Raw genomic sequence first — 27,248 nt, 5'->3', positions numbered from 1 at the left:
TTAGGGTAGTTTTGTCATTTACTAATTAGTATTTTTTTATTATATAAATTTGTTTTGCTATTTTTATAATTTTGAAACTTTTTTGCTATTTTTCAAATGAAACTTTAAAATTTGTTGTTTATCTTGTCAACCCTTCAACTTAATTAGTAGGTGTTGAGCTAATTATCACTATGAGGTCGGTCGAACCCAATTCGAAAGGGCCAAAGCTTTAACTCAAATTAACCTAATTAATAGCTGCTTAATTCGTCTATTTTTAGGAACGACTTGAGTTTATTGTTGGAAATTACTTAAATTTTACCTTTTACTTTTATCGCACATTACAATATTTACAAAAAGTTAAAAGTACATATATAAAAAAAAAAAAAAAAAAAAATTACGTGGAATTGTAAAAAAATGTTTAGAGTGGCATTCAAAATTTGGGCATTTGGGTAATTGCGCTTTCGTGAAAAAAAAAATGTTTATTACCTTTCTTTTCAATTTTTTTTTCCTACAGCATTTTTTTTTTTTATTTTTTAATTTACCGTTGCAGATCTGAAAAAACTAAACATTTGAACGTCGTGTTCTATCTTCTACCAAGGACCGAATTGTACACAAAAAGAAATCAACATTTTCAAGTATTTATAGTTTTCTTCTCTTTTCTTCTGGAAAACTTTTCTACGTTTTTAATCGTTCTCTGACCAGTGCACATTGAAAAAAGGCGTTGTGTTAACCTTAAGGAGCAACCAATTTAATAAGATTGAACATTAAGTCGTCCCACATAGAGATGTCCATTTAACCTATGGAACCAGGGACGTGAATTATATTTCCCAATTGCATAGGGAATGGGAGAGGGAGTGGGGAATATTTTTTCTCCATTAACAATATGAAGCTGGGCTAGGATTATATTTCCTAGCCCCAACCCAGACCCTATCCTGATTCCCCACTCTGCCCCAGTCAATTATATATAATATATAATAAACATAATATAGTGTTTATATCTATATTTATGTATATAATTTATTTAAAAAAATCCCTAAAACTTTACCCTCCCTCAATTACATTGAGGGAGCGTTTGGCGCGCGATAAAAGCAGAGAGTTGAGTTGAGTTGAGTTGGTAATTATTATATGGAGAGTTAAATTGTTTGTGTTTGTTTTGCATAGCTGAGTTGAGTTAGTAATTATTGTCTGTGTTTGGTGTGTAGAGTTGAATTAGAAAGTCTATGTTTTGGTGCAGAGTTGAGTTGAGTTGAGTTGAGTTGGGTATCTAATATAGTTTTTGTAATTGAGATTGGTTCTTTTTTTTTTTTGTTTTTGGTTTTTTTTTCTTGCTTTGCTTAGTTGATTAATTTTCAACTATACACCTATTTTCTCAACCCTTTTATGACATAAACTGGATTTTTTTTTTCTTTTTGTAAAACGTAACAGATTCTTTTCAACGTATTCTTTTCAAAAACTATAAAAACTCTAATTCTTTTCAATTTGTAAAACATAACACCAAGATACATGTCATATTGCAACTCAATTACTTATGAATTGGTATATTGTATGTATATATATTGAATCTTGATAAATGTTGGGAAGCTAAATCAGAGCAAAAACGAATCTAACGAAGTACAGAGCCAACAACAATCGAAAAATCAAACATGCAAGGACGAATTGGTATATGAGGGAATCCAGACAATAACGTACAAATCTTAAGCTAGGAACCAAATATTCGAAAAGATTTTAGATCTAAAAAAAGTTAGATCTACCAAAAAAAAAGTGATAACAACAAAAAAATAGTTAGATCTACCAAAAAAAATAGTTAAAACAACAAAAAACTAGTTAGATCTAAAAAAAATCGTTCAGCACAGAAAATCGAAAGACAAAAAAAGAAAGGGTTCAGCAAGAAAAATAGCCATTCAAAGAAAACTGAAAAAAATAAGCGTAGGGTTCAACAAGAAAATGCAAATATAGAATGAAATCTTAGGAGAATAAAACCCATATGTGTTAGACGTATTAAAATAATAATATTTATAATTAAAGTATGGACTATGTATGTGGATAAATATTTTATCACATTGAGTTATTTTATTAGATTGAGTCATATTATGTGATCTAATTAATTAAGGCCTTGAATTCCTAATTGAGTATTTACTTAATAGGCAGAAGCTCATTCCTATTTAATTAGGGTTTAATGGTAACCCTAATTTAACTAGTATATAAGGAGACTTTAGGGTTATGGTCCCCTTTATACCAAAACAATAAGCATTCAGTCTTTCTTGAATCCCATCTATAGAGAGGTCTCACTAGGAGCACTCAGAGCTTTAGTTGAAAAAGACAATAGTCGTCTTAAAGTTATTGTCATCTTGGAGCTATCATCAATCTTTATGGAATCCGATATGTAATTTATTCTTGGCAATTAGCATGAATGATCTCAAGGTTAATTTATTTAATATAGATATAAATTATTTATGCTAACAAGTGGTATCAAATCATGAATTTAATGTTAGATTATTGGATTTTTTTTATCCTTTACCATTGTTTATGATTCAATTATTTGGTAAAGAAAAGTTTGAGGTTTGCATAATAGATGTTTTCGGTTTTTGGCATAATAGATTTACAGATTAATGATGATTTAATCATTGTTCGGACTCGTTCTTTAGGGAAAATTGTTTGTAAATCAAGTCTTGTAAGTCCATTTCGTTTGTTGCAATTTTTTTTGTGAAAAAGACTCAAAACAGAAGTGAAAATGGGGATTCGGAGTGAAAAACCGAGAGGTTTCTGTGCAAGGTGCTACTTTCGTCATATTTTATGTGTCATTAAATGTTTATGACTTTCTATTTGTCATTTTTATATGTCATGGATTCTTCTAGAATTGAATTTGTTTTTCCTATGTGCAATTGTTACGAAAGTTGGTCGAAAATTGGGACTTTTTGAAGCCCTATTTAGGGTTAAATGAGTTTTATTCGATGAATTTAGAAAATTTAAATTTGATTGATAATATGATAAATTTAAATTTAAATTTGATTGATATTTTAATGAATTTAAATTTAAATTTGATTGATGATATTTAGTGATATTCACATGTTTGTGTTGCTTTAATTGTATTGTGTATGGAATTACTAAGTGAATTTTGGTAAAGACTATTTGGTGTTCTTCCTCCTTTATTTTTGTACAATAATATCATTATATTATTGTGTCTTATATTTTAGATTGAATTGGTCAAAATAATATATTACCAAAGCAGTCTCTTTTATCAAGATTAGTTTAATTCTAACATATAAGATGTGCATATTCATTAATTTATGTGAATGATTATTGGCCCAAAGGAATATAATTATCTGGCTAAATTGTGGGTATGCATATGGTAATGAGTATGTGACAATTATAAGGATTGCTCATGTGAAAAATAGTCAGTTCAAAGAAAGTTATTTTTTGACAGAGTTTATTGTCAATACTTTGATTACTATATTGAGAATATTATTTACAGTTGATGTCTTTGCCCAAAGACTAGACATCAATGTTGTGTTAGGTATCTTGTAAAAGGGGCCCACCATATATGTGAAATTATTTTTCATATTTTAATTGTGAGTATATGTTTTATTGTTTATTGTTTCAGTTGATCTTACTCAAATATCTGAAAATTTCAGTTCAATATCTAAGTTGAATGGATCGAACTTCAAGATTTGGAAGGAAAGCCTAAAGATACTTCTCGTGTGTATGGATTTGGACCTTGCATTAAGGACCAATAAACATTTGAGGAACAGTCGAATACAACTAATATAGAGAAATGGGAATGGTCAAATCACATGTGTCTGATGATCATTAAGCACTTCATTCTGGAGTCTTTTCAAAGCTCTATCGCAAAAAGTGAAAATGCCAATAAGTTCCTTGCTCAAATTAAAATATATTTTGCTAAAAATGAAAAAAACGGAAAGCAAGTAGTCTTTTGACTTCCTTAACTTCCGTGAGGTATAAGGGAAATAGGAACATAAGGGAGTACATTATGGAAATGTCCAATCTCACAGGTAAATTAAAGGCACTTGATATCGAGATAAATAAAAATTTACTCGTACATCTAATACTTATCTCTTTTCCTACACAATTCACTCACTTTAAGATAAGCTATATAATACTTAGAAGAATAAATAGAGTATTAATGAGTTTATCTTACAATGTGTATAAGAAGAAGATAGGATTTGGCAACTGACTCTCGTGATAAGAAGAAAAGGAAATCTACGAGTGCTGCAGAAAAGACATCACAGCAGAATAAGAGAAAGATATAGGTTACTGAAAATCCTTGTTTTTTCTGCAAAAAATGAAGGTTACTTTAAGAAAGATTGTTCCAAATACACCAAATGGTGCGTAAAGAAGGGTAAACTTCTTACTTTAGTTTGTTCTGAAGTTAATTTAGCTTCTGTACCTACAAATACTTGGTGCGTAGATTTTGGTGCTACTACTCATATAAGTATGTCAATGTAGGGTTGCTTGTGGAACTGACCGCCAAGTGATGCCGAAAGATTCATCTATGTGGGCGATGACAAAAGTTGAAGCCATTGGGAATTTAAGATTTCATTTAAAAGCAAATTGTTATTTGGATCTGAATGAGACTTTTGTTGTACCGTCATTTAGACGAATTTAGTTTCTATTTCCAGTTTGGACAAATTTGTTTTTCTTATTCTTTTGGAAATAATAAAATTAGTCTTTTTCAAGATTCCAAACTTATTGGTACTGGTTCTTTAATTGATAATCTATATATGCTTGACTCTTTTATTTCATTTAACAAGATCCTATTATCTAATTCATGTGGTACAAAGATAAATTAAAAGAGAATTCTGGTATGTCATGGTACAACTGTTTAGGTCACATCTCTAAACAGAGAATTCGGAGACTTGTGTCCGATGGAAATCTTGATTCCCTTGATTTAAGTAACTTTGATGTTTGTATGGAATCTATTAAGGGAAAACAGACAAAGATAAGAAAATTAGGTGCCAACAGATGCTCAGACATCTTAAAACTAATACATATAAATATTTGTGGTTCATTCCCTACGGCTTCTTGGAACGACCAACAATATTTTATTACGTTTATAAACGACTATACAAGATATGGATACCTACATTTAATTCATGAGAAGTTTAATCTTTGGATGTTTTCAAGTCTTTCAAAGCTGAAGTTGAACTTCAACTTGGAAAGAAAATGAAGGTTGTCAAATCTGATCATGGAAGTGAATACTATAGTAAATATGATGGATCAAGTGAATAACGTCCAAGACCCTTTTCCAAATACCTAGAGGAATGTGGAATTTTCCGGTAATACACTATGCTGGGCAAACCCAGCGTGAACGGTGTAGCGAGAACACTTAAGGATATGGTAAGAAATGTGATTAGTCATTCTTCTCTATCAGAATCTCTCTGGGGTAAGACACTAAAGACTACAACATATATCCTTAATAGGGTACCTACTAAAGTAGTAGCTAAAATCCCTTATGATCCATGGACCAGAAAGAAGTCTAGTATTAGGCATCTTCACATTTGGAGTTGTCCAGCTGAGGCTAGGCCTTACAGACCTAACAAAAGAAAATTAAACCCAAGAACTATTAGCTTCTATTTTGTTGGGTATTCTGAGTGCTCTCGAGGTCTCAAGTTTTATGATCCCACTTTTAAATCATTGTCTAAGACGGAAAATGCTAGTTTTCTTGAGGATGTTAAATTTGGGGAGAAGATAACATAAGGAAAGTTGTCTTTGAAGAGGAATTAGTTTCTTTTCTTAATGTGGTTACAAATGATGTTCGAGCTCTAATTCCTGACTTCACTATTGAACCAATTATAGAACACGACAATATTCAAGTCCCCATTGTTGAACCTGAAGTTCAAACTCAACAACTTTAAGAAGTGCCACTAAGGAGACCCACTATAGAAAGAATAAGTGCAATTCTAAATGATTATATTGTATTTCTTCAAGAACATCAAGATGATGTAGGCGTAATGAAAGATGATCCAATCAACTTCCAACAAGCTCTACAAAGTTCTAACTCTCAAAAGTGGATAAATGCTATGGAAGAGGAAATAAAATCCATGAAAGACAATGATGTTTGGGAACTTGTCGAATTGCCATCAGCAGTGAAACCCATAGGTTGTAAATGAATATTTAAAACAAAAAAGGATTTACACGGTAATATTGAAAGTTATAATACTCTCTTGTTGCATATGGTTTGACTCAAAACGAAGGCATCGATGACAAAGAAACTTTCTCTCCAGTTTCATCAAAAGACGCTTTTAGGGTAATCATGGCATTGGTAGCTCACTTTGATTTAGAGCTACACCAGATGGATGTAAAAACTGTGTTTCTCAATGAGAACATTGATGAGACGATTTATATGGTGCAACTAGAAAACTTTGGGTCTAGTAATTCAAAGTCTATGGTGTGAAAATTGAAGAAATCCATCTATGGTCTCATGTAAGCATCTCGTCAATAGTATCACAAATTCCGTGAGGTAATGACCTTGCTTGGTTTTGAGGTGAATATAGTGGAAGATTGTGTATATCACAAGTTCAGTGAGAGTAAATCTATCTTTCTGGTATTATATGTCGATGACATACTCATAACAAGTAATGATGTAAGTTAATTGTATGACACTAAGGGATTTCTCAAAAGAAATTTTGAGATGAAAGATCTTGGTGATGCTTCTTTTGTATTAGGAATTGAAATACTGTGAGATCGTTCTCAAGGTATTTTGAGATTGTCACAAAAGAACTACATTAAAAAGATTTTGAGAAGATTTGGCATAAAAGATTGTGCACCAGGAGATACCCCGATCGCTAAAAGTGATAAATTTCATTTAGGTCAATGCCCCAAGATTGTACTCAAGACTAAGAAGATTCAGAAGGTTCTTTATGCATCAACTGTTGAAAGTCTAATGTATGTACAAGTATGTATGCGTCTAGTTATTACAATCATAGTTGGAGTGTTAGGCAGATATTTGAGCAACCTGGAGATGGATCATTGGAAAGAAGCCAAACGGGTTATGAGGTATTTAAAGAGAACAAAAGATGGTATGTTCACTTATAGGAGATTAAAAATTTTGGAGATCATTTGGTATTCTGATTCTGATTATGTTGGATGCTAAACACTCTGCGATCCACTTCAGGTTATATCTTCATGTTGGCTGAAGGAGTTATATCCTAGAAAAGTGTTAAACGGACACTTATGGCTTCTTCTACCACGACTGTGGAGTTTATAGCATGTTATGAGGCATCCAATCATAGAAGATGGTTGTGAAATTTTGTCACAAGGTTGTGGATAGTGGTTGGCATAGAAAAGCCACAAAAATTATTTTGTGACAATAAGTCGGCAGTGATGTATTCCAACAACAACAAAAGCAATACGAAGTTAACACATGTAGATGTGAAGTTTCTGGTTGTTAAAAAAAGAGTTCAGAATGGTCAAATTTCGATAAAATACATAGGAACAAACTCTATGGTGGTAGATCCATTGACTAAAGATTTAATCTAAAGTGTTTCATGAGCATGTTGCTCACATGGGTGTTAGTCACTTTTCTGATTTCATGATTTAGTGAGAGTTTGTTAATGAGGATGTTCTTTGACCTTATTTTGTTTATCCTCTATATAGAATAAAGTTGATGGTTTATGTTATATTATCTGAACTTGTTTATCATGCATGTGGTTTAGCAAATACGGTTTAGCATAGAGTTTTTAAGAATGATCTCACTGGAATTTGGACCAATTGGAAACAGGCATGTTTAGATCACTTTGCATGTAGTTTCTATGCTATCCATCCATACTTGATCTATATCATTGAATATATTGGAATTGGTGATCAAGGAAGTATTAGTTACACGGGTAGTGATGAAAGTCGCCTTGATTCCATGCTCATATAGAAGATGGACCAGATTGAACTAAAGGGGAATTCTATTATTGAAATAACTTGTTTATGCACGCATAAAGTTTATGTGATTTAATTATATCTGATACACAGACATAGCCTAAGTGGGAGATTATTAGATGTATTTAAACAATAATACGTATACATAAAGTATGGATTATGTATGTGGATTAATATTTTATCACATTGGGTTATTTTATTAGATTGGGTCATATTATGTGATCTAATTAATTAAGACCCTTGATTCCTAATTAAGTATGAACTTAATGGGTAGAAGCTCATTCCTAGTTAATTAGGGTTTAATGGGAACTCTAATTGAACTAGTATGTAAAGAGACCTTAGGGCTATGGTCCCCTATATACCAAAAGAATAAGCACTCAGTCTTTCTTGAATCTTATCTAGAGAGAGACTCCACTAAGGGTATTTGAGTTCTGGTTGAGGAAGACAATAGTCATCTTAAAGTTATTGTCATCTTGAAGCTATCATCAATAACCCGATATGTTATTTATTCTTGAAAATTTAGCATGAATGATCCCAGGATTAATCTATTTAATATAGATCTAAAGTATTTTTGCTAACAATACGAGCTAGAGGGAGAAAGAAGAAACGAAATAAAGGAAAAAACTTAACGGCAAAAGAAGAGGGAAGATGAGAAGAGAGAGGGGTGAGTAATGAAAATGAGAGAGAGAGAAAAGAGGGAGAGTAATTAAAATGCGTAGAAAAACAGGTGTGAAACAGGGAGAGAAAAGGGGTAGAGTAAAGGATATTTGTAATAGATAGAACAATAAGGAAAAAAAGACTAAAAATATAATACATCTTTAAAATATTTGCAAATATGGAAGTATTGACCAGTCAACTTTTGAATTTTTTTTTTTTTTAATTTTCAATTTTGCTCTCCCTTGTTTTATTTTGTTTTATTGCATGTCTTCTTCTTCCCATTTTTTTTTCCTTTCCTTTTCTCCCTTTTCTCCCTTTTTTTTTCTTTTCTTTCCTTTTCTCCTTTTCTATTTCCTATTTTTCTTTAATTTCCTTTCCTTTCTCCAATTTTTTAAATTTTTTTAAATTTTTTCTTTCTCTGATTTTTTTTTATTTTTTATTTTCTTTCCTTTCTCCAATTTATTTTTTATTTCTTTATTTTCTTCCATTTCTCCAGTTTTTGCTTCCATCTCCCCAATCTTCTCATCTCTCCAAACATTACATCATACATAAATACTATCACTGATATCATTTTACATTAATAGCAATAAAAAATATTACTGGCAATAGCTATCGACGATATCTTTTATGATTATCAATATAGAAAGATATCATTCTATACCTATATGCATCGATAAAGACATAAAAACACACTACATGTATCAACAAATTAATCATAAGACTCTGATTATTTACAAACAAGTATAATATGATATCAAATTCAAACAACAAAAAGCATCAAAACATCACCATGGATAGAAACATATATCAACAATAACCATTATTTGGCTAGCATTGATAGAAACATATTAGTGATAACAATGATAGCCTATTTCTCAAATTGAAAGTTATAACTAATAGCAGCATCACTAATAACAGTTATCAATGATAGTAACTGATAACACATTTCGCGAATTGAAAGCTATCACTAATAGTAGCTATCAGTTGCTATCACTAATAGCAATTATTAGTAATATTCACTGATAACGGCATCGCTGATAGTAACTAATAGCAGTTATTAGTCATAGCAAATGATAGCACATTTCTTAAATTGAAAGTTATCGTTGACAGCAGTATCGCAGATTGCAGCTATCAGTGATAGTAACTAATAATATACTTCTCAAATTAAAAACTATCATTGATATCAGCTATCAATGGTATTCACTGATACTAGCTATCAGTGATAGCAGCAGATAGCACACTTCTCAAATCGAAAAACTACCACAGATAACAACTATTGGTGATAGCTACTGATAGTAGTTATCGGTTATAGCCACTAATAGCACACTTCTCAAATTAAAAGCTATCACTGATAACAACTATCGGTGATTGCTTTCAATTTGAGAAAACTGGGAAGCAATGCATAAAATGGTGGTTGGGCGTGGGTTTTTTGGTGTTTTTTTAACATTTTTTGTTCTATATGTAATTATTTTATCATTGTACTATATATTCTATTATTTTGGCCTTAAATTCGTTTATGCAACTAGCTCTAGAGTAAAATTGTGGGTTTATAACCATCATTTTCTTTTAAACGGACAACAAACACCTATTGGATTTTTTAAGCCCACCCAACCTAACTCTATTGGACTATCAAACAACCCTTAAGTAGTCAGTAGCTGTCTCCCACCCATACTCCATTTGGTCTATTCATTTCTAACCATCCTTCTCTCTGTTATCATGTTCAATTTATATTTAATTAGCATTTTATTTTTTTAATATTAACATAAAATATTATTGCTTTTATTAGGAAATTCTACAATATTTTATTTTTTTAAAAAAAAATTATATTGGAAATACTTCATTTAAAGAGCTAAATTGTAAAAAATATATATATATTGAAATTAAATAAAAAAACTGTTAAAAAGAAACAAAATGGGAATTCCCCGTGGAAAATCCCAACCCAACCCCTAGCCCCACGGGGAATTTTAAGGAGACAAGGAATGGAACAAAGGGTGGGGACGGGGACGGGAAATGCTTCTCCATCCTCGTCCCACACCATGGACTTCCCTCTACCACAGTTATTTTTCAAGGTAATGGTCCTTCCACAACACAACACCAATTTTGTTATTAGATTTCACCTCAAGTCAAGAGTCTTATAACCAAGAGTTGAGGTTAATCTAACTTGAAATCTAATGAAAGTTGACCTAATTTGAATAATCTAGAAGGAAAAACGAGACAAATAACTTGTATTCTAATCCTATCAAAACCTATCATCTTTACTATTATTCTTTCACCCAAAACATATATTGTAGCACACAGCAAATTTAAAGTTGGTGTATCTAATCTACCTATATGGCCTATGAAACTATGCTACTCTTTTTCCACTTTCAAATCTGTTTTTGTCTCCTTTTATATCTAAGCATAACTTTTTTGAAAGATTCAATAAATTTCCTTATGATTTTGCATGTAACCCACTGAGGTTCAATTCAACTACAAAAAGATTAAAAATCCAAATAGCTTTTGATAGAAAGCCAACAGGAAGAAAGAAAATACTTTGGTCTTTTTTACGTAAAAGCATTTGAATGCTTTTGGTTTGAGCATTTCTCCAAACAGTACTTGATTTCCATGGATTAAAATAGAGAAAGTTAGTTGAAATGATTTAATATTCACAAATTTCAGAAAAAGTTTGTAAAAGACACGTTGATATTATTGAAGTGAGATATTTTGAGTGAAATTAAAAGTAAATTAAAGTTATGAGAATTTCAATATGTGTCCAAAATATATAATTAGCTCGATATCGTCAAGAATTTGACTATTGAATGAGAGCGTCATATAGAAAAAAGAATTATGTGGAAAAGTATTGATTTTTTTTTCTTAGTAAAATAAATTTATGTGTGTATATTTAGATATATTGTGAATATTATCTTTAAACATTGAAAGAACTAGTCAATGGGGATGGAAAAATCAATGGGTGAATGTTGAAAAACCTAAGATTTAGAGAAAATAGGTTGGCCTTAATGGGCTTAAATGAGCTGATAAAAACCATTGTCTTTCTTTAAAAAAATAAAATAAGAAGACACACTATTTTATTTTGTTTCTAAAAGTAAAGCTTACAACAATACTTTTACCAATAAGTTTTTTAATTTTAATATCTACTCTTTTAATTAGTTTCAAAACAATTCTTTAGGAAGAAATTTTAAGGAAAAAAAATATTAATATTCGAAAATAAAATCAATATAGACATTAATTTTTTTAGAAAAAATAAGCTTGTAATTACTTCTTCCACTTTATGAGCTTTTTCCTTCTCTCTTTTTTTTCTTTTTTTATTTTCTCTTAATAATTTTTTTCAAAATATCCAAGTCAAGTTTTCAAAACTAGATAAGAAAATATTTTCTAAAAAATTGATTTTGTTAAAACAATTTGACTAATATTCTAAATATTTCTAAAAGAAGTGAAATCCGTAGTTAAGAATTATAAGAAATAAATACGATTTCCAAAAATAAAAAATTGAAAATTAAATCATCACCTCCTAAAATCTTAACTTTTATTAAACTATGAAAAATCAAAAGGATGAGTAGCACGTGTATCATATATCTCTATAAGGCTAAATTATAGAGAAAAACTCTCCGAACTCATATACTTTATTTCAAAAATACTTTTTAATTCTCACATAATCTAAAGAGTCCAAAAATGCCTTACAATTAGTTTATGGACAAAGAATTATTATTTATACCGTGAACTTTATACCTCATTTAATTCATGTCTCTCTTAACTATCAAAAGTTACCTTAATAGTCTTAGCTCTTAAGAAAAAGTTAAGATATATCTCTCTTAACTATTAGTTTGTGAACGAAGATCGATGTTTATTTACACTCAAAGTTTGAAATATCGATGTCGATGGAAATATCAATGTCCCAATTTTATGGAAATATTAGTATCGATGGAAATTTCGAGAGAAATTATAGAAATTGATGAAAATTGTTATAATTAATTAACGAAACTTTGATTGTGGCTTAAGTAGACTATAATTGATATTTTTAGACACAATTCTATAAAGTAAGACAACATTTAGATGTCCATTATAAATGCCTGTAAATGTTGATGCGAGAGCAGAAATTTTAAAAATAAATGAATATAATTAAAAAAATATATAAAATTAATGTGAAAATTATGAACATTTTTTATGATTAAAGAAAAAAACTCACATCAATTTAGTTTTGAGGTCAAAGATGTGAAAATTTAATAAAAAATTTAAATCGGTTAAAAATAAATATATGTTATTTTTTGTGATTTTCTCAAATTCAATTTCTTTAGAAATAAAAGTTTTGAGTAAAAAATAAAGCTAAAAATTGAGAAAAGTTGGAATTAGAAAAAGTAATACATAAAAAAAAAGGGTTAATCCCTTATCGAAAAAAGACAGTGGTGTGAAACTATATAACTGTGCGTAATCAGGACAATAAATTGAAAATTTTGAATTGAGCTAACATAGTTAATTAAAAAAATCAAAATTTTTTCAAAATCTCCAAAATTTTTCGAAATCTCGAAATTTTGTCGAAATGGGGGCAATCAAAATATTCATGAAATCTTGAAATTTTTAAATCTCTCGATATTTTTTTCGAAATTTTGAGAAATCTTGAAATTTTGTCAAAAGTGGGGGAAAAACGAAATTTCCCCCAATCAAAGTTTTGACGAAATTTCAAACTATGTTTATACCAAATCTCCTCTTTCTTCTATTTTCTCTCTCCTATATACTTCAATCTATGGCTTAACACTTCTCCATTATTTTTTTTCTCTTTCTTCTTTAATCCTCTCCTAATCCATTCTCCTAGTACCAATTCTCTAAAACTACACTTTTCAATCAAGATAAATAGGCTATTGTAAGAAGAAAGGAGAGTATATATAACTACCAAAAGTCTTTTAGGGCTTCAAATTTTTAATAAGATTCTAGGTTAGTGGTTGAGTAGGAAATAGTACATTTGAATTTTAGTACACATAAAGGGGGACAAATTAAGATTTTAGGTCATAATTTTGAGGACAACTAATGAGATGAAAGAAAGAAAACATGAGCATTATTACCTATGGTCAAAGATGATGTTCCATTATCAGCCATCTTTTAGTTGTTCAAAATATTCCACATTTTTCCTTGTCAGTTCAGAAGATTCTCCAAAAAATCAAAGATGGCTTCTTGAGTTTTTGTAGGATTTGAATGCTTTAACGTGAAGTTTTGGGTCCTATTTGACTGTTCAAAAATTGACATAAGAATTGGACAAATGGAGTTTGCAGGAGGGGGTTGAACAAAATGAGAATATTTATATGAATTTCTTCAAATTAGTTCTTTTCCAATTTAAGATAATACTTTAACAAGATTTGTCTATTTGGGTGTTAAAATTACTCATATATATGTTTGACTATGTTCAGAGATAAGAGAACTCCTCTGGTTTATTTGGTAGTTTTAAAGACTGTGGAACGAAAAATAAGATAAAGACGATGTTGGAATCGGTTACCCTAAGATAGTGAAACTTGATAGCAGCGAATAGTCATGAACGACAGTCGTCAGAAATGTGGAATCTATAAAATAGAAACTCATTACAGGTTGAGTCACGGATCTCGCTCTCTTTAAGACGTTTCACGACTCTGTCTAAGTGTGCAAGCAGGTCAACAGTATTGTTACGTCGTCTCTAGGATAAGAGAACCCAAAAATGTCTCTATCAAAAATGTACCATATTCGACTGAAAAACTCACTCTTTAAACTAATTTGCTCGAAAAACCAACCAAGGACCTGATTTAAATCCTCAATTTGACCTCCTCCCGAGTCAAACAGGGGATTCCCCACCTAGATCGGGTTGGGGACCCACGGGGACCCGACCCCGCGGAAACTTTTGCCATCCTTAGCCATAACTAAAACTTTAATGAGAGAGAAAATTTAAGAAAGAAGGTGATTGGTGTGAATAAATGATTTCTGTCCCTATTTAGATAATATCACTTTTTAAACTCTTTATTAAAAGGTTAAGGATGTTATTGAAATTTTTATAAGTTGAAGACTTATTATTGAAACAATGTACAAATTACAAATTTCAATGGTTTTGTTTATATGATAATGGTAAGTGCAATTTTTTATAAAACTTTTTCTATGGTTATTATTGCTGCATTTGAAAATGTTACGGTATTATTGAAATGGAGTGCCCAATCCATAGGTATTTTCTTTAATTTAGCCTATCTAATTTTAAGAAGTAGAAATAAGAATTGTTTAACCACTATTTTTTGTTGTTTTGTTTCTTAAAAAACTATATATATATATATATATATATATAAAAAGATAGAAATAGAAACTTGTTTGAAAATTATTTATTATTTCTCTTTTTATTCTTTTATTCTTATTTTTCCTCTTCTTGTTTTATAGTTTAAATATAATTTGATTATATAATATAAAAAAATATATAACATGAATTAGAATATATAATATACAATTATCAAAAGTTTATATAATCTAATATAAATTAGTTCCAATACAAAATTAACAACAATAAAATTATTTATATCCTTCAAATGTTGTCAAATTTGATTTTTAATATTATTTGTCACTTGATTCATTCACCTTGATCAACTCGGATTAAACTCAATTATAGTACTTTTGCAAATATTGTGATTGTAAAATATTAATATGAGGCTAAATGTAATTTTAGGAATAAAATTTATATATTACAAAATTCTATATTCCAAAGTGTATTAAAAATAAAAATTCAAAATTCAAAAAATAAATTATAAATTTTAAAACAAAAATATACCTATTGAAAATATTAAAGTTTCAATATTAAAATAATATATAAATATTTTGGAAAATACAAATTTCAAATTTCATATATATAAAATTAAGAAATAAAAATAAATTGTTTTCACTAGATTCAAACCTTTGGTACTTTGAAGTTTCTGAAATTAAGGGCTAGTTTGATAAAAAAAAATAAATAAATAAATAAAAACAGAAACAAAAACAAAAAAAATAAAACAAAACTAGAGACAAAAAAACAGAAATTACTTATCAAACACATCTATTTAAAAAAAAATAAAAAATCGAAAAAACCGGAAACATAAACCTTATCAAAGAGATTTAATATTAAATTGACTAGTGGTGTGAAATGGAAACTTTCCCATTTTTTCACACACATTATCTTCAACACAAACACAATTTTCCTTTTCAATTCAACTCAAATATGTGTAGTGCCTCCCTCTTCAGCATCCTATTTCATAGATTTTATAAAGAACTTTAAGCATATTTACACATTTTACATAATTATTGGTCCTTGTGATCTTACAATAAAGCTATCGCTACATGCCTCATCACAATATCTTGATTAGTTCTAATGTTACAAAAACAATAATAATATTTTTTCCAAAGATTATGCTATCATATCAACTAGACTTATAAAATTTTAACTCTTTCTTACATCTTGTGTGTCAAGCATTGTCTTCAAGAAGACTTATCTATCAACTACACTTGATTAATGATTTATACATTTATTACAAAATGTACTACTTTTACCAACTGACCATCTCCTAGAGAAAGTAAAGATGTTGTTATATTCATGTTCATAACTTACAATCTCATAAATATATAGTTTTATGAAATGAAAAGATAGATAGAAGAAGAATAAATTTCAATCTAAAAGCAATTAGGCCAAAAGATTTAAAAAATCTCCCCTTAGTCTCTCTTGGAAGAAAAATATACAAAAACCCTTTTTCTTCTTTTCTCTTATTTATTTTCTTTCTTTTAGAAGAAAATGTTGAATCATAAAACATATATACTATTGATACAAAATTTTGGACCATGAAAAATGCACCTGACCTTCACGTGAAAGTAATGATAAATTTTTAATTTGAGGAAGAGAGAACCTGCAATCAGAATCAATCACGAAAGATTACTTTGATTGATCAAAAACATTAATGGATTATTTGGAGGATTTTGAATCAGAGACAATGGTCACCTTCTTGGTATCAATAGGTGTTTCTGTGATGAGGATATAATTAATCTCCAGCTGCTCGAAGAAGATCAATAATTTCTGAGACCAATGGCGATAATTTTCTCCGTTCAGTGGTTCGAGCTAGAACAAATTGAGGAGACCTCAATAATTTCTGAGACCAATGGCGATAATTTTCTCTGTTCAGTGGCTCGAGCTAGAACAAATCGGGGAGAACCTTACTATTCTTGATCGACATATAGTTAATTGTTTTCTGTTTGATATAATAGATGCCACGAAAGGTTGTTGCGCCGTGGAGAAACCATTGTCCTGAAAGAAATTACGACATGATCTTGGTGCTAATCGCTATGTCGATTGCTCTTCAAGGTTACCGAAACCTCCAAATTTAGGTGTGCACTCGCCGAAAAATGGACAAAAATTGATGAAAAGGTTACTCGGAAAAGAAGAACAATTTGATGAAAATAGAAGAGGAAATAAGAAACAACCAGTTGTGTGTCTCCTCTCTCAGACATGATCTCTATTAAATAGTAGAGGAGACAACAAGAAGATGAATGTTGTAGCAGATGAACGGTCATATGAACTCCTAAACGGGCAAATGAATAGGAGCAAAAGAACAATCAAGAGAAGTCAACATTTGGATTCTGGGATGAGATGTAATGAGCACAAAGATCTTTACGAACAACCTTCTCACGAAAAAAATGATAGTCAATTTCAATATGTTTAGTACGAGCATGAATGACCGGGTGACTGGCAAGAGAGATAGTGGAAACATTGTCACACCACAACTCAGGTGGGTCAAGTAAAAAGACCAAAATATCACATAATAGCTAGCGAAGCCTATAGACATCAGAAGTAGTGTTGTCAAGAGATGGATACTCAGCTTTAGTAGAGGAGCGAGAAACAGCAGTTTGTTTCTTAGCAAACCAAGAGACTCGTGAAGATTCTCACACTGAGAATACCGAGGTAACCTTCTTAGTTTTCTGCCTCTAACCAAGTCCACACAGAGCCCACCCTCTAGATTTTCACATCGAGAATACCGAGGTAACCATCTTGGTGGTGTCATACTCAACTCGACACAGTCGACGTTCCGTGGAGTCCATTTGTAGTGTTTGGGGTGTTCGTGGCTTTGGCGATCGCTTAGTTCGAGTTCGCTGTGATCGTGCAGTGTAGCAGTTGTGTTGGACGAACATTCATGTGTTGCTATGTTGCTGTGATTGAGCGTTCATGATCAAGGAACTTGAAGATGAGTTTTTAAAGGTTTGTTAATTCCTTCCCTTTGATCATGTAGTAAAGCATGCTATAGTTCTGTTTTATGCATAACCGTACGTTTCTGTTTATGATTGTAATTGTAATGTTCATATAAAATTGAATTTTGGAAAGATCCTTTCGCTGCTCATGGAAATCCTCGTGTCTGATTTCTTTCAATTGGTATCAGAGCCAGGTTGTTCTGATATTCCAAATTTCAATTATGTTTTGAACTTCTTTTACAATCTTGGTGGGTTTTCTGCATTTGAGTTTAATTGTTAAATACATTTGTGGATGGCGTTAATGGATGTTTACGAGTTTAATTGTCTTTGTTTAAAGCTTTCTTATAATTACAAAGTGTTAATTTGTAAGGGCCCCTGTGTTTTTGGGCATAATTAACATGCTATTGAGTCTGTAATTCAAAGTATTGGGTTAGTCGAGTCATTCTTGATGAAGTTTCAAAGCATGGAGATGTGTGTTACGAAATCGACAATTAAAGAACACAAAAAGGAACATAGAGATAGAGAAGATCGACACACAGATATACGTAGTTCACCAACGGTGTGTTAGCTACGTTCATGAGCAAAAGGAGAACAATATTATTAGGGAGAATGTTTTCAGAAAATTACATCAAACGACATCTCTAGGGTTAGAGAGTTTATATAGCGCACAACTCTAAACCCTAGGGTCATAATCGTAAATAACTCAAATAAGTAAATATGCTAAATACGAATTCTGAATAGGTTTCGGGGGTGTTGCCCCCGAACCCCCACCAGGATGCACCGCCCCTGGACCTCGGCTCGCTAACCAGGCAGCGAGACCCTCGTACTTGGTTGTTCGAAGCGCCATCAAACAAATTCAAGGCATTCCAATAATGTAGTTCTCGACGAAGAAGGAGACCAAGAGTTGGTTGTATCATGTAGCCTTAGGTAAACGATCGTTGAGATTTATCTAAACGATCGTATAGAATTTTCTATACGATCATGTAGTATTTACTAGACGATCGTTTAGCTGACGTAAATCGTTTACTCTATCGCGTAGCATTGGTTGCCTGATCGTGTAGACGTTGGAGGTAGACGATCATAAGGGTGAATGGAAGCATGTTGTGCTTGTTTCGTTGCTATTTTGTACAAGAGTTATATAAAAGAAGTAGCAATGAATGAACAATGCATTGAACATGACACTTAGGCTGTTTATAATCGTTATGAATGTCTTGCATGTGTTTAGCTTTGCGTTGTGGTTTTGGTTATTTCTATTTATAAGCGTTATAAAGGAAATTATAACTAAAATCGATAAGAATGAGTTGCATGCAGACTTAGGGTGAACTCAATTTTTTTAAAAGGGTTTTAAAATTGGATTGAGATAGACCTAAGTTCAAATGGTTCTAAAGAGTTTAGTAACCTAGATCAATCGTTTTAAAATCAGGTTTAATAGGATTAAATTGATTGGCATAAAAGATTAAATTTGTTTTAAATATATCTATAAGGGATCTTTTATCTAAGGTGGGTTCTGTTTAGGCTGGGGTTTTTCAGCTGACGGAAACAGAATACCCCTATTTGGGAACCTACCTGAAAAGGTGAACTAGATAAATTTTCTACAAGCATGCGATAATTGGTCAAAGACTCCAATAAAGAGATTAATGGATGATGATCAAAAGTTGTTTAACTATCCAAGGTACACGTTATTCTTGGGCAAACCTAAAAGTCACTTAGTTAAAATCCTTAGTCGTGTTTTTTCTAAGTAAACTAAACCCTAGGTTATAAAATACTCAGTGGGAGGAAGAGATGTATTTGATATGTCTATGATTCCACTCACGTTTCTCCCTATATGTTCACACCATGAGATTCATGCTTGGCCTCGTGGTGCCCTAGGAGCATCCCCCTTCGAATGGTGTTTGCATGAATCAATATCAAGGTGGACGGCGAAAGTGTTTATAGTAAGTGGGTGAAGGGTGTGTGTCAACACATCCTATGGTCTCTATCATTGGTTCACACCATGAGACCATTCTGTACTCCCTCGTGGCGCCCTAGAAGCGTCCCCCTTCGAATGGGTTTTGTGCAGTTGGTCAAGAGCAAGGTGAACTCCAGAAATGGATAGGGTCGCTTTTTGTTCTACCTCAATCGAATTTTTTCCCTTCGGATTGACTACTTGGGGTGGATCTCTAGGGCCTAAAATGGCGGGTCAACTTATGGGAGATTGTTAAGTAAGTTAATGATCTCTTGACCAAATCAATGATGGCTAGTCGTTATACGAGCAAGAGTTGTTATGGTATTAATGACTGGTTGAGAACTTCTCAATTTAGAGGAGGGATAATTGACCTCCCTTTGGTGGCTTTTGTCCTAAACCTTTGAAACGTCATTACGAAACTAGATCTCACACGGGGTTCATATTAGTTTTGTTAAACCCTTATTGGATGTTGTTTGTTTTACAATGAGTATTTGCTTAAAACCTAACGTAGTTCAGTGTGTTTTTCTTTTCAGCAACTCGTTAGTATTTCCGTTTAGTGCCTATAATATGACCGATTAGATATAGTGGAAAGAATCGTGTAAAACGTATTTCGTGGCAAACGACCTCGAATTTGTCATGGTTTGGGAATGTCCTCAAGTCCCGACCCTAGATTCACCGTGAAGTGTTCGTAATGTATATGAGTTGTGGATGAAGGCTAATTCATTGGCCCGACTTCACATTTTGGCTAACATACCTGATGTTTTGGCCAAAAGAGTTGAGAACATGGTCATTGCATGCGAGATCATGGACTCGTTGCAAGATTTGTTTGAGCTTCAGTTCTTATTTTTCGAGCATAAAGGGATGGATGACAAAACCAGTAGTGTCAGTTGTTTTGACACTGATTCCACTACTCTCCAAAAGGGAATGAAAGACAATAGATCTGATTTATTGGTCTTGGAGACGTGTTTGGTAGAGAATGATGATTATGCCTGGATTCTTGATTTGGGTGCTACTAATCATGTCAGTTCCTCTTACCAAGGACTCAATTCTTGGAAAACGTTGTCACAGAGAGAGATGACTCTTAGAGTGCAAACGTTGCCACAAGGAGAGATGACTTTTAGAGTCGGCACTGGTGAGGTTGTTTCAGCTGTTGCTATAGGCAGGCTGAAGTTATTTATTAACAAGAAACATTATCTGTTACTGGATAATGTTTTCGTAGTTCCTTATATTAAGAGAAACTTAATCTCGATTTCTTGTCTCATTGAATAAGGGTACACCATCTCATTTTCTAAGAATAAAGTGTTTATTTTTAAGAATGAAATGGTGATTGGTTATGGTTCAATGGAAAGTAACTTATATATACGAAGGATGTTAGTCATAAAAGCCTTGTTTAACATTGAAATGTTTAGTACAACAACAACAGCTAAAAGACCAAAGGTTTCTCTTAAGGAAAACACCCATCTTTGGCATCTAAGGTTAGGTCACATCAACCTCAATAAGATTGAGAAGTTGGTGAAAAGTGAACTTCTAAACAGTTTAGAAGAAAACTCCTTGCTGGTATGGGAATCATGCCTCGAAGGCAAGATGACCAAGCGACCTTTTACTGAAAAAGGTTATAGAGCTAAGGAAGCCTTGGAGCTTGTACATTTTGACCTCCGTGGTCCGATGAATGTTAGGGCTCGACGTGGGTATGAATACTTCATCTATTTCATAAATGATTATGCAAGGTATGAGTATCTCTATCTAATGCAACATAAGTCTGATGTCCTTGACAAATTTAAGGAGTATAAGACTGAAGTTGAAAACTTGTTAGGAAAGAAAAATAAAAACACTACGATCTGATCATGGTGGAGAGTATATGGACCTCAAATTTCAGAACTATATGATAGAACATGGGATTGCATCCCAACTCTCGGCCCCAAGTACACCTCAGCAGAATAGTGTATCAGAAAGGAGAAACAAAACCTTGTTGGATATGGTTCGGTCTATGATGAGTTATACGTATCTTCCAGACTTGTTTTGGGGTTTTGCAGTGGACACTACATGCTATATCCTAAACAAAATTCCCTCAAAATGTGTTTCTGAAACACCTTTTGAGTCGTGGAGAGGTTGTAAAGGTAGTTTACGCCACTTTAGGATTTGGGGTTGTCCAACATATATGCTAGTGACTAACCCGAAGAAGTTGGAACTGCATTCGAAGGTTTGCCTCTTTGTAGGCTACCCTAAGGAAATGAGAGGTGGATACTTCTATGATCCGAGTGAGAACAAAATGTTTATTTCTACGAATGTTATCGTTTTGGAAAAAGACCACATAAGGGATCATAAGCCGCAAAGTAAGCTCGTTTTTCTTGAGATTTCCAGTGAAACTGAGATTACTGAGGGTTCAACAAGAGTTGTTGAACAGACTAACAGATCAACAAGAGTTGTTGAGGTCGGTACATCTAGTCAACCAGCTCAAGAGTTGAAACTGCCTCGACGTAGTGGGAGGGTTATGAACCCACCGGATCGCTACATGGGTTTAACTGAAGCCCAAAACGTCATTTTCAATGATGGGGTCGAGGATCCATTGTTTTTTAAGAAAGAAATAGGAGGATGTTGACAAGGATGAATGGATTAAAGCCATGAACCAGGAAATGAAGTCTATGTACTTCAATAACATCTGGGAACTTGTTGATCTGCCTGATGGGGTAAGATCTATTGGGTGTAAGTGGATCTATAAGCAAAAGAGAGGTGTAGATGGAAAAGTGCAAATCTTTAAGGCTCAACTTGTGGCAAAGGGTTATACCTAAGTCGAGGGAGTTGACTATGAGGAAACTTTCTCACCTGTTGTCATGCTCAAGTCTATTAGGATATTCTTATCCACAACCACATTTTATGATTATGAAATATGGTAAATGAGCGTCAAGACTGCCTTTCTTAATGGTAATCTTGACTATCTATATGACTCAACCAGAGGGGTTCATAGTTCCGTTGGAGCTTCAATCTATAGGTCTATAAGGTATCCACTGTAGTTCAACAGAGATTTAATCTTTGGATTGATTTGAAGTGTTCAAATTAATTGAGGAAACTAATTATATATGATATAATTATAATGTATTTGATACATTATGAGAGGAATTTGAATATGACTCAAATATGAATGAGATTCATGTAATTAAATATAAATATGATTTATATTGAGGAGAATTAAAATATTTGGATATGATCCAAATATCATTTATATGGATGAAATTCATATAAATAGATTTAATATAAATGTGATTTATATTAAATGTCATGTATAGTCGAGAGAGAATAAAATCTATAGTTTATGTTGCATTTGATGAATATACAACTATAGGCTATGTTATATTTGATATGATATATAGTGTATATATGTAATAAAGTAGTTAATATATATATATATATATATATATATATATATATATCTTTTTTTATTTTATTAATTTATTTGAAATTAATAAAAGGGAAGGAGTTATAACTCCTTCCCCACATCCTCTAAAGAAAACTAACAAGTGATAAAAGAAGTTGAGAGATTATCTTCTTCAGGATTCACATTCACACAGATAAATTTTTGAGAAAGGTTCTCTGAAAAAACTTCCCTCTTCTTCCCCCTACTCTCCTTCCCCCTGCTTAAATTTAAATTTTTTAAGAGAAAAGAAGGAGATCCATGAAGAAAGAGTTCTATATTTTTTAAGAGAAAAGAAGGAGATCCACGAAGAAAGAGTTCTATATTTTTTAAGAGAAAAGAAGGAGATCTATGAAGAAAGAGTTCTATTCGTGGTTAGTATGAGGGATTACCTGAAGAAAGGTTCTTCACAGAAACATGTCTTCTTTGTATAAGTATGTTGTATGTTTATTTTAAATTTTGTATTCAATAATTAATGGAATTTGGATGATCCGCTTCTACTCAAAGATCTCTTCATGTCTCTTCATGTCGAGTGTCAAAAGATCTTTGATGACTATAAAACCCTCATCCGAATTATTACAATGTATATAATTTTTCTTTAACCCTAAAATGCCCCCCATCTGGATCTCATTTGTATACTTGGGGGTAGTTTAGACTTTAAATTTCGTTTATTTTTTATTTTTAATTTGTTATTCGACCTCTGTATTAATGAGACTCAACTAGATAATCATCCTTAAATCTCCCAATTTCAGGAGTTGTTTTGAATTTATGTATTAAATTTAATACTTATTTTAAATTTTCAAATCTTCTAAAACACTAATTTTAAAATCTTTGTTTGAAATTTAAATTATCATATTATATTAATTATCCCAATTGAAATTTATTGTTTTTATTATACTAATCCTAATGTGATTAGAATCATGGAAGATGAAGATGTGACAAAGATGTGAAATCCTGATGTGATTAGAATGTAAAACAATTGACGACAAATGAAAGATTCACTTAATCGAGCTATTGTGAAAAGGTAGGCCAAACATATAGCCTTGGTGGTCTTATACCCACATTGATTGATTCTATCATCCTCAAATATTGGATCTCCACAATCCAATTATTTATTTTTATTAGTTCAGCCCTCATTTTCTAAACTAATATCTTGGTGTAACTAACTAATATTTCGGACGGTAACTTGATTGGGAAAAAGTTGTGCAGTGATTTACAATGTAATTACGAATATTAAGTCAATTGCAATCTCACAAAACTTGATCCATTGGAGTTGTAATTAGGGTTTGAAAAAGAACCCCTTAAATTTCGTCCTCTTCCCGGTGAACCAAACTGCCCTTGTCCTCTAAACAATGCGGTAGGCAGCCATTGCAGTCGGTGAAGGTTCGACGGTCGCCTGGCTTGTCACAATGGTTTTGGCTATGGCTTCAAGGAGAGCCTCGAGTTCAGAGAGGGAGAGAATCGTATCTCGTGTGTGAATGGATGTTTGAAAGGCGTTAAACTAGACGTGGAGGCCTTTCAGGATGTGTAACAGTGTTTCTTCGTCATCCACATCGACTCCAAGTCTACTAAGGCGATCGACAAGAACCTTTACTTTCCGGAAATAATGTTCCACGATTTCGAAGCTCTCCTTTTCTACAGTGTAGAGTGTGAATCGAAGTTCAAGCAAGCTTGAAGGGGTTTTGGAGGAAGACCGATCTTCAAGATTAATCCAAAGCTCACGAGCGGTGGTCACAGAGGTGATATGTGAGAAAGCAAATGGAGAGAGTGCGGCATTTATTAAGGTAATGAGTACCTGATCCCTGTAATTCCCATGCAAATAGTCAGGATTAATTTCGAGGGTTGTGGTTTGGACAACAGATGATGGTGTTTCGGCTGAGGCAGGGGTAGGCTGGGAAGATGAAGCCATTTTAGAGAAGAAGAGAGGTATGTGGGTCAGGAAGCTTTGATACCAAGATTGAAACACAAATATATAAGTTGAATTCTCATGAACTTCTAAAATGATGTCCCATTTATAGTAGGCCTCCCACCAACGCATACAACAAATTTACCTCAACAATATGAAAGGATTTAAACATAAATTTGTTAAAGTAAATCAAAAAAAAAAAAAAAAAAAAAAAAAAAACAAATATTCAGAAAATTCAAACTAATTCTGTTAATAGAGAGCTATGATGATGTATATATAAAGAATTTGATTCAAGATATATCTTAATCTTGCTAGATTAAGATATAAATTTTTCCTAATCTCAAATAAATTAGGATTAAATCTTATCTTATCTCATATTTTATATATATATATATAGATATTTCATTTTTGACTTATTTCATCATATCAAAATTAGACTCAAAACATATATCTATATAAAGACTTTGAACTTTGCCATTTAATTTAAGTTCGATTTTTTTTTTCTTTTTTTTTACTCTTTGTGCAATATCACAACATACTATCTTAAAAAGTAGCTTGAGGGAAGAATCATTTTTTGGACTACTTTGTCTCCTCAGCAAATCTTAAATTTACAACATTGTCCAATGTTTAAGATAAAACTTAGTTGTTGTTCTAAATTTTTAATTGTATATTTTTTAGAATTCATTTATGATTTATAATTATTTATTTAATATAAAAACATAGAATTAACAATAACTATTGATTATCTTTTCAAATTTTCAGGTCCATACACAACATCTTTTATTAATAAATATTATACAATTTCGTAAAAATGGCGTCGTTTCTTCTAATTTTCATTTTCTATTCAATTTAGGGATAACATTAACCAATAATTTATTCATAATTAATGATGTAAATTACTTACTACTCTTTTTATTTTATAATAATTGATATAATGGAAACGTTTTTTTTTTTTTACACAATATATGTTATTTAATTACATTAATTTATAACCAATAATTTTTTGGCTTGAAAGTTGAAGGGTCCAATAAAGGACATTTGGCTTAAGTGGGAATATATAAAGTTTTCAAAATAATGCATAAATATTCATCTTTTCATATACAAAATTGAATAATTCATTAGCCTATATCTATTCTCTATAAATAGTTATATGCATTTGTAAGGAGATTCATATTGCCAAACAAAAACAAATTCTCTATTTTGTGGTATAAAGATTGACTAAAGGTATATAAATTTAATTGAGAAATTAAAGAGAATTAAGATGCCCAAATAGAGAAAACTATAGCAGTGCAACAGTTTCATATATCTCATGAAAAAACACCCACCTTGCCATAATTAGACTGAATTGAAAGCTTAAAAGATGCTTTGATATCAATTGAAAGAGTTAAACAACATGCAGTGGAAGTATCAAGAATCCATAAGCATTCTAATTCACTATTTGGCAAAAACTAAAGCATACTCTTCTTAAAAAATGGGTTTTCATAACATATCTTTGATGAACTCTTCAAGAAAACGTTTTCTTTTGTATAGATGCTATCTTCACTTGATATTACTGTGAACCACCTCAAAGACTTCCCTACTATGCTCTTGAGATTTAGGTAGAGTTGTGGGACTATATATATATATATATATATTTTGTTATAAAAGAAGAAAGAAGATAAGATGGAATTCGAAAAAAAAATATATGAAAATTTTCCTTTAAATTTTGTTACATTATCTTTTAATTTGCTAAAAAAACAAAAACTTTTTGTTATGAATTTGGATACATTTGATTTAGTATCAATTTTGCTCTTAAACATATTTTAGAATTAGTTTCTCCCCTTAAATCTTTAAATTTGTTGAGATATTTTAGTGGAAATTACTAACAAATCGATGATGTTTTTGTTTTTTTGTCATAAAATAGAAGATTGAGTGACAAAATTGAAATTCTTGTAACATGTCATTGTCTTATAAGAAACTTTATTCATTTTCCTTAATTACAATAGGCTTTCCTTCCCCTTCCTATTCTTCTGTTCTTTATTCGTTTCCTTTTGTTACGTAACTTTTGTAAATCCCTTTTAATGACTAATTTGATTTAGAATATGACCCAGAAACTTTAACGCACATGAATTCCACCGAGTCAACAGCGTTTTATCTAAATGTTTCATTATAATCATTTTGTTGCGATTTGATTGAAATTTACTGAAAACGTAATATATATATAGGGCAAATTATCTGTCAATATGATATATGCATGGAAGAACATGCATATGTTTAAATCTAATTGG

At 31.5% G+C, this 27,248-nt stretch overlaps 1 protein-coding gene across 1 annotated transcript; it reads right to left on the bottom strand.

Annotated features, from left to right (window-relative positions):
• Window positions 1-24,576: 24,576 nt before the first annotated feature.
• On the bottom strand, window positions 24,577-24,984 carry LOC150033807 (uncharacterized). Its single transcript, XM_090317082.1, has one exon. It carries the CDS (start codon window positions 24,982-24,984, stop codon window positions 24,577-24,579), a length of 408 nt encoding a protein of 135 aa, XP_090173208.1.
• Window positions 24,985-27,248: the final 2,264 nt, after the last annotated feature.

The sequence above is a fragment of the Benincasa hispida genome, chromosome 9, assembly GCF_027475165.1.
Source record: "Benincasa hispida cultivar pf3 chromosome 9, pf3_genome.v1.1, whole genome shotgun sequence".
Lineage (NCBI taxonomy): Eukaryota > Viridiplantae > Streptophyta > Magnoliopsida > Cucurbitales > Cucurbitaceae > Benincasa > Benincasa hispida.
Note: the sequence above shows the minus strand (reverse complement) of the source record. Positions and strands in the feature narration are given on the sequence as shown.